General features: G+C 46.2%; 1 protein-coding gene across 1 annotated transcript; it reads right to left on the bottom strand.

The window, feature by feature from the left end:
* Nucleotides 1-4,194: 4,194 nt before the first annotated feature.
* LOC132458273 (TLE family member 5-like) lies at nucleotides 4,195-9,363 on the bottom strand. Its single transcript, XM_060052852.1, has 7 exons — nucleotides 8,985-9,363; nucleotides 7,638-7,735; nucleotides 7,471-7,534; nucleotides 6,992-7,036; nucleotides 6,175-6,237; nucleotides 5,972-6,046; nucleotides 4,195-5,226 (listed from the first exon to the last, which is right to left on the bottom strand). Exons 1-7 carry the CDS (start codon nucleotides 9,009-9,011, stop codon nucleotides 4,987-4,989), a joined length of 612 nt encoding a protein of 203 aa, XP_059908835.1. The 5' UTR covers nucleotides 9,012-9,363; the 3' UTR covers nucleotides 4,195-4,986.
* Nucleotides 9,364-9,525: the final 162 nt, after the last annotated feature.

The following is a 9,525-nucleotide window of genomic DNA, read 5'->3' as shown; positions in this document are numbered from 1 at the left end:
GAAGTAGTGATCGTGTCGTAGCCTTATGAAGGTATTATTGTAGCAAAAGTCTTTAGCACCTGTAACTGCAGAATTTGAATGCGTACGCTAAAGTCACAGTAAATTTGAAGTCGTATATATTTATTTTGCATGTGTACTCTAAAGTCACAAATGTGTAACAGTACATTTGTAGTCGTAAAAAAAATATAAATATTTTTTATACCATTGTAAACACAAAATAGGGTCTACGAGTACGCTAATCTGTGTTACAGGTGCACAAATCCTTTTGCTACAATTATTGCAGCGCAGTTGGTGCAAAACACATTCGCACACCCGTGTTTCATAATCTGAGAACATGCCCAAAAGGTGTGCATTCGTAAACCCAAATTTGAACAAATGCATCAGAAGTTGCACATCTGTGAACGCTATGTTAATTCAGCATTTTAATGAGCGAGCACAAAACCATTTTACAACTGCTCGAATCTGCTCCTGCAAGTCTCAGCTGTGGGGTTTTTTGCAGGTTGTTTTGCAACACCCCTAGGTGGTAAATGTGTAGCAAAAGTATTCGTATCCGTAGATGACAGAGCGTCCGTGAGCGGGACAAAATAGTCCCGCCCATAATTTCCTAATCCAATGAAAATCGCCGGCAGGGATGCATTTCTCAAATTACACTGGGACCCACCCCGTGCCAGCCATGGAGCTATAAAGATCGCAGCATACTCAGCACGGGATACGTTTCTTTCTGGAGAAGTGAAGAGGGCGTCCTACTGAACGGAGATGGGTATCCTACATTATGTTAAATGAAATGACTTAGTTCAAGTGAATTCCCCCACCTCGGATACCCACCTCCGTTCACAACACATTCTCACTCCGAGCGCGTCGATTTCTGACGAACGGTCAGTGACTTTTGCTTCAGTTTCTGACGCAAAAGGGTACCCTTGCGCTGCTTTTTTAGACGCATGGGGTTTTCAACTAGTTACAATGTAACCCTTTGACGGGGGACCCGATGGCTGCACATAGAGACGCTATGAGCATTCATATCCCATTGGCTAACGGAGGACCTTGCGCTTCTTTTTTCGACGCAGGGGGTTTTCCACTCATTGCAATGTAATCCCTCCACGGCAATATATGAAGCTATGAGCATTCATTCCATTGGCTAACGGAAGAGCCGATGGCTGCACATAGAGACGCTATATGAGCATTCATCCCATTGGCTAACGGAGGACCTTGTGCTTCTTTTTTCGACGCAGGGGTTTTTCCAATCATTGCAATGTAATCCCTCCACGGCAATATATGAAGCTATAAGCATTCATCCCATTGGCTAACGGAAGAGCCGATGGCTGCACAAAAACGGCGATTTTACAGTGACATCTGTGACATTCCTCAACACAACTACACCAACGTGTCCTTGTTAATTACACAACATGTATGGGTTAAGGCTCTGGGCATCAGTTGTCCTGTTTGGTGCTTTGATTGAGAGAAACAATCGTTTTTTTGATCAGTGTTGGGTAGCCGAGCGTTGGGTTCCGTTGGGTTCCGAGCGCGTCGATTTCTGACGAACGGTCAGTGACTTTTGCTTCAGTTTCTGACGCAAAAGGGTACCCATGCGCTGCTTTTTTAGACGCATGGGGTTTTCAACTAGTTACAATAACCCTTTGACGGGGGACCCGATGGCTGCTGAAAACCCCATGCGTCTAAAAAAGCAGCGCAAGGGTACCCTTTTGCGTCAGAAACTGAAGCAAAAGTCACTGACCGTTCGTCAGAAATCGACGCGCTCGGAGTGAGAATGTGTTGTGAACGGAGGTGGGTATCCGAGGTGGGGGAATTCACTTGAACTAAGTCATTTCATTTAACATAATGTAGGATACCCATCTCCGTTCAGTAGGACGCCCTCTTCACTTCTCCAGAAAGAAACGTATCCCGTGCTGAGTATGCTGCGATCTTTATAGCTCCATGGCTGGCACGGGGTGGGTCCCAGTGTAATTTGAGAAATGCATCCCTGCCGGCGATTTTCATTGGATTAGGAAATTATGGGCGGGACTATTTTGTCCCGCTCACGGACGCTCTGTCATCTACGGATACGAATACTTTTGCTACACATTTACCACCTAGGGGTGTTGCAAAACAACCTGCAAAAAACCCCACAGCTGAGACTTGCAGGAGCAGATTCGAGCAGTTGTAAAATGGTTTTGTGCTCGCTCATTAAAATGCTGAATTAACATAGCGTTCACAGATGTGCAACTTCTGATGCATTTGTTCAAATTTGGGTTTACGAATGCACACCTTTTGGGCATGTTCTCAGATTATGAAACACGGGTGTGCGAATGTGTTTTGCACCAACTGCGCTGCAATAATTGTAGCAAAAGGATTTGTGCACCTGTAACACAGATTAGCGTACTCGTAGACCCTATTTTGTGTTTACAATGGTATAAAAAATATTTATATTTTTTTTACGACTACAAATGTACTGTTACACATTTGTGACTTTAGAGTACACATGCAAAATAAATATATACGACTTCAAATTTACTGTGACTTTAGCGTACGCATTCAAATTCTGCAGTTACAGGTGCTAAAGACTTTTGCTACAATAATACCTTCATATAGCCTGTTCTCCCGAGGAGAGGCGGGCTGGGATTCCTCCGCCAGAAGACTGGGAGTGCCATCTTTCCCCAAGAAAAAAGCGATGGAACGCCTCAAGCTTTAAAACAATTTCCCAGATGCGACGAGGACTCTAAAATCGGGTACTTTGTATCGATAGTTTTTTTATTATTATTATTTTTGTACTCCTAGCCAGCCTAGGTTCCGGTTCAACTGAATGATTCAAAAAATGAATTATGATTTGTTTCATGTAGGCCTACTTGGGGATAGGAAAACAAAAATTTTAATATAAACATTTTCTCTAGAGACATGGGCACAATTTCTGTAATGACAAAATGACCTTGAAAAGCGTGTGTGCGTAGGTCTTTTATCAGTTGAAAAGTTGAAAAGGCAAGAGATACTTGACCCAAAGCCACTTTTGGATTTATTGTAACATTTAGTCATGTTTTAATATTGTCTAATCTTTCAGTCACTTTTCTTTTAAACAGAAGAAAAAAACCATATAAAATACTCGTGTTTCCATTCTCCGCTTGTAATAGGCCTACTGCCCCGTCAGATCTGTTGGTATTTTCTAAGTACACGTGTGCTCAAGTGGTTATTACCCTTTATTTTATGAGCGGAGCCCAACTATTGTTTTCAAACACGTTGCCTATCAAGCAACTAATAGATATTTAGGTTGGGGCAGCGCCTACTGAGAGAGGTGGGTTGGGGAGTTATTAATATAGTGCCGTTCTCCTTCCGATACAAACCCTTTCACAAGCAGACAAACAATGCAGCTTTGCAACAAAATGATTAAATTAATGATCTCATCGCCGGCTCTGAAAGTCGGGATGAATGCATGCTTTTAAACTTAAGCCCAACCCCATCCAAGCCCAACCCCAAAAATGAAATAAAAAGTCAATCCGATCATGAGGACGAACCGTGTTCCAATCAATGTCCAAGATTGGATGATTGATAATTGCTGCCGCCTGGTGGCTGAGAGTAAAACTTAATACAGCCAATGTTGGTCCGTTTGATTTCTAATGTATTTTCTTTTCTTGACTAGAAAGAGGTGAATAAAACCTTGGTTACTTTTACAAAGCAGTTGCGAGAAGACCAATGCAATGCTAAAAGCAGCCTATTGCGTGACACAATGGACATTTGGGTTTTGTTAATCCGTCCCTTTGTCCAAAGAAAAACCTGTTACACAAAAATGCTTTGCTGTCGTCAAAGGAAAGAAAAATGCATTTGTTTCCAGCGCTTTACACGCCAAAGTAATGGAAGAGAAATAAGCAGCTGTAGGCCGACGCCTGAATAAACTCAAGAGTCTTACTATGAACTAATCATATCACTATACATCCGTCTCTAAAGATATATATCCGTCTCTACATTGATATACATCTGTCCCTACATAAAGTTTTGACTTTAAAATCAAAAACTCCCATGTCCCCAATCTGCTTCCTTAGAACTTAGTTAGGTCCAAAAACTGGGGGCACACTACTTTAACACACACACACACACACGCATACCTATATATCCACACAGACATATATATATATAGATATATATATAATATATAGACACAATAAGAAGCTTTAAATTAAAGCGAAATAAAGAAAATATTTGACACTAGGATGTTTTCACTATGATTTTATAGTTAAAAGGTAAAACAGTATGTTTAACTGATGGAAAATACACTTTTTGTAGGGGTGAGGTACAAGGCTGAGGTGATGAGCTCAGTAGAGGACAACAAGTTGATCCAAGAAAGCGCTTCGTCGAGCTCCAGGCGGCGGCCATCTTGGCCCCCGGTTCAGAGAATCGCCTCGTGGTCCAGAAATATTAGGGGGGTAACTGATAAAAAGTTGTGCGATTAGAGAGCAGAATGAAAGCAACACACAGGGCAGTTAAGAGGAAAGAACAGGAGTACATTTCATATCGGGGAGGATGAACAAAAATACCTCAAAGAAAACGAAAGAAAAACAGCCCCAAACAAAACGATGAAATATACAGTTTAGATTTTTTTTTTCTTTCAATAAAGCGATAATCAAAAAGAACCAAACAGAAGAGGAGGATTGTGGGAGATGGAGTACGGTAGGACTCCTGAAGGATGTGAACACTGCGGGGGACGCTGCCGTTAGCATTCACCCGGTTAGCGTGCTCCTCTGAAGCAACAACACGCTGTGCATGCTGACCTCATAGCCTCATGCTGACCTCCCAGCCTCTAGCTAGAGCCTCACGCTGACCCCACAGCCTCTAGCTAGAGCCTCACGCTGACCTCCTCTGAACGTTATCTCCTCCTGTCCCCCCCACAACACCACAATCCCTCTCCTCCAATCACACGCTACCTCCACCTTTCCTCCCACCTCTCCTCTTCCGTCATTGGTTAGTCTGGTCCGCCCCGCCCGCCTCCCCCCCTCTCGCCCCCCTCTAGTCCGACTTGTCCCCGTCCTCTTCCCGCTGTTCCCTCTCGGCCGCCTCCCTGGCCTTGTCCTCCTTGGCCAGCTGGGCCTGGCTGTGGGAGTGGTTGGCCAGGATGGAGGTGAGGGACAGCAGCCCGGAGCTGGAGGAGACGGCGGGCAGCGTGGGCGGGGTCAGCCCCATGGGCAGGGAGGTCATGGGCAGCGCCAGGCCCTGCAGCTGGGACAGCTGGTGCACCTGCAGCTGTTGCTGAGCATCACGCACGCGTATGGGACACACACATATAGGACACGCAAACATATATATATATATATATGACGCACACACACTCACATATAGGACACACACACATATATATATATATATATGACATGCACACACACATATAGGACACAAACACACATATATAGGACATGCACGCACACACACACACAGGACATACACACAGGACACATGGACAGACAAGACAAGGACACACACACACACACAAAGAGTTAGGATCATCTTTGTTATCTCTGTCCTACATGACGTCCCATAACGACAGGATGGAGGGTGAAGCTCAGCTTTAGTTGTTAGGGGAGGAGTGTGTTCTCATTGTTGAACGTCTTAAGTGATCGGTTAGGGCGTTGGGCAGATGAATGTGTTTTGAGTGCCTACATCCACACGAGGACTGGCGTGGTAACACACGGGAACACGTCTCTACAACGTCCTTTCATATGCATCCGTGATAAAAAAAAATGAGATCTCCGGTTCATTTCCAAGGGCTGATTATGGTTCCACGTCGAAGCCGACCCTTCGACGCAGTCGGGACCCTGTTTTGGTTCTGCGTTTGGTTTAAGTCAGCGGACCAATCACAGCCCTTGCTGCTGCGTCGCCTCGAGACGGAGGGTTACAATTTTTTGGGAGGCGCCCGTCGGTGGACGTCAACCCGTGGTGTCGACGTGGAACCGTAAAGAGCCCTTTGGTGAGTGACCACCCCGGCACAGCGACGTACCCGAATGATGGAGCTCATCTCTGGGGGCGTGACCTGCTTGGCTCGCTCGATGGCGCCCATCACCTGCTGCTGATGCTGGGAACACAACGACAACACGCACTCACAAACCCATCCAACACGTCCAGGGGGGAGGCCACCGACTATCTTAGAGGGGGTTGCCCCTTTATAAAGCGGGGCCGGCCGGCAGCCAGGTGGGAACTCACCTCCTGGGACAGGTACGGGATCACCTGGGCACAGATCCCACTCAGCCGCTTGACTATTTCAGCCTGGGAACGCAGCCACACACACACACACAAGGTTCTTACTGCCAGGCCGTCTTTAGAACCCGCCCATCACTGCACAGCGTCTCATTTGCATGTCGCCCTCATAGATCAGTGGGCATGTTCACACTAGGCTGATGCTGACATGCGTTTGAACGGCCGTCCGTGTCTGAGCGTTGTGACCCCCTCCCCCCCCCCCCCCCCCTCTAGAAGGAGCATGGAGCAGCCGCCCTCTAACGGGCAAACTCCCCCCCCACCTCAAAACAGAGAATATTGATGACGGCGGAGGACGAGTGGGGAAGAGTGGTTAAAACATCAACCAGCCAGACTGAAGCACACGTGTCCTTATGCACATAGGGCATTGGTTCTGATGCCACTGTGGTCATAGCCCGCCACGCGCTGGACACGTTACGTTACACATCGGTCAATATCCCCGGGCACGGATCCATTACTTTACATGAAACAGTGTGTGGCCTACATTCAGGGTCATTTGATTCTGATGAGTGAAATCGTATCATGTTTATGATTCCCTCCTGCATCTATCATCTTTCATTCTTCTCTGGGTTTCAAAATGCTCCTGAAATCCATACACATCATAAACACAAAGAAGAAATTCCATCTCAGTTTTGGTTAACATCTTGACGATATGGCCCCTCCAGTATTGTCTCTTTCTACCGGGATATTGTGTTTGTGTGTTAGTCTGACGCACCAGGCCTTCTTAATAAGCAAGGTATGACTTTCATAAGCGGTCTTTATTTACCTGTTTGTGCATTTCAATGTTCAGGCCATACGACATCTCATAATACTGCAGAGGAGAAACACAGAGTTACAATGTGGCAAGACAATAGAACACAGATATACAAGGAATAAATCACTGCTTTGGTTAGCACCAGACCGGTCGTACATTATCGCCCAATAACAGGACAGCCCAGACGGGTCTAATCAGCTCATACCACAGTGACCCACACTGATCAGATATCAGTTACTCTCATCTAGAATATAACCGTTAGTGGTCGACTTAATCAGCTGAAATCGTATTATTCGGTTATTATATGAAGCGGACATCTGGTCTGGCTCCATTCCAGATGTTGTTCATGTTGGATTTGTAGCCCAGAGGTGGAAGAGGAAGTCCCGTTACTGAGGATGACGTGCACACCCTTCGCCCATCAGAGCCCACCGCTCCCCGATGCTGTGGTGTAAATACTTCTCAAACGAAGATAAAGACGGAGTCTTCCTCACCATGATGTAATGACGCTGCATCTCTGACTTCTCACTGGCCAGCTTGTCACACTCCATCTTCAAACTGTAGAGGTTCAGAGCGCACACGCGCATTCAGGCATACGCTTGGGCATTTAAAAACAGGAGTTCTTGAAATATGTGTGTGCGTGTGTGTGTGTGTTGTTCACCTGTGGTATTGTGCTTGGAGGAACTGAAACTCATCCTTGATGCGGTCGCAGGAATCCGAGGTGGTGAACTTCAGGGGCTGACCGGACTGTGCTGACGCCTGGAACCAACACACAGACGGTGACTACAAACCCACCGGAACACCCCGAGAACCCTGGAACTAGGAGTAGAACCTAGCTAGAACCCTGGAACTATGAGGAGAACCTCACTAGAACCCTGGAACTAGGAATAGAAGCTCACTAGAACTATGAGGAGAACCTCACTAGAACCCTGGAACTAGGAGTAGAAGCTCACTAGAACTATGAGGAGAACCTCATTAGAGCCCTGGAACTAGGAGTAGAACCTCACTAAAACCCTTGAGCTTGGAATAGCGGCTCACAAGAACTAGGAGTAGAACCTCACTAGAACCCTGGGACTATGAGGAGAACCTCACTAGAAACCAGAGAACCACCTGGAAGTCAGACTAGGGACGCAGGCTTTGATTGGCTGAGTATCAGAAGGCTGACATTGAAGATTAACCTATTTAAGAGGATGGGGGATTTAGGGAAGCAGGGTGTTCTAAATACGACTAGAGAGGCACGAGTCATCAAGAAACACCCCGACTAATCGTTTCTCCCTTAAATGGCTTGACTTTAAGTACAATCAGAGCGAGGGAACGTTTTGCCATGCATACATTTACGTTTAGTGCCGCTAGTCAGATAGGCTCTGGAAGTTTGGAACATCGGTAAAACATGATCAGTTAGGAATAGGGCTGAAGACTAGTGCAGTAAGGCCATGTTTAATCTGCTCCACTGAACATCCTAGTTCTCAAAACAAGTGGCACAAAGTCAAGAGGTCAAGGGTCAGAGCAAGACACGTAGCATCACAAGTCTTTAAAAATAAAAATAAATGATTTACTCCCCAGAAAATCCATAAATTCGAACCCAAACTCATCAATTGAGTAGTTTAGTCGTGTTGGGTAACGTGGTCCCACCCCATGAAGGGTCAATGATGACTTTAATCACTGATCACCATCCCGGATCTGAACATGGACTTCTAAATCACTGATCACCATCCAGGGTAGGAACATCATGGTTGGTTTTCATTGTGTCAACACATTCATGAGATCACCTGATCACATGAATTCGTGATCCGCTGTGGCATGTGATCCCAAATAACTCTGGATGCGCATTATTAGCCATCCAGGTAATCTAACACCACGTCTAAAACATGACTTAAACTAAAGAAAAAGGGTAGCTTGTAGCTATGGGGGTGCTAAGCGCGGATGCTAGCTCCCCTGGCTAACGCTAAGCTAGCACGGGCTAGCACCGGTGGTGGATGAGTGAAAAGCCCTCTGCTACACCACTTACCGAGTGTCTCGATGATGGAAACATCATGTCAACAGTGTGCCACACGGGTTGGAATGGATTTATAATCTACCGAACGAACAGGCTAACCTCAAGGCTAAAGCTAATCAGATTCCCACCAATTCCCCCCCCTCCCCTCTGATTTAAATATGTGTAAAGATTGCAGATTTAACTCCGTGCAAACTCTGTCATCGTCCGGGGAACACTAGGGCTCGGCGGCTGCTCTTCTCTTGGGTGAAGTCAATGTCCGCGGAGAAAAGAGATAGAAAGCGTCATCAAAGGACCATCAGGTTGTTGGGAGTACGCCTCTCTCCGGAGGATCTTCAGTGTTGACATACGAGTCCTGTCTGACATTCCTCTTCCTCTGGAAAGAAGAGCAACGCTGGCGTGCTCCAAACCCAGCGGTCGAGGAGCGGGCGCCCCCCGCGGTGTTCGGGGGAACTGGCCGCAGACTGCAGTCAGCTCATTCTCTTAGTGTGATGCTGTGCAGGTTTCCATTGTGATGCAGACTTTTGGAATTCCTGTAAATCCTATTCCTTTGTTG

The sequence above is a fragment of the Gadus macrocephalus genome, chromosome 5 (assembly GCF_031168955.1).
Source record: "Gadus macrocephalus chromosome 5, ASM3116895v1".
Taxonomy (NCBI): Eukaryota; Metazoa; Chordata; class Actinopteri; order Gadiformes; family Gadidae; genus Gadus; species Gadus macrocephalus.
Note: the sequence above shows the minus strand (reverse complement) of the source record. Positions and strands in the feature narration are given on the sequence as shown.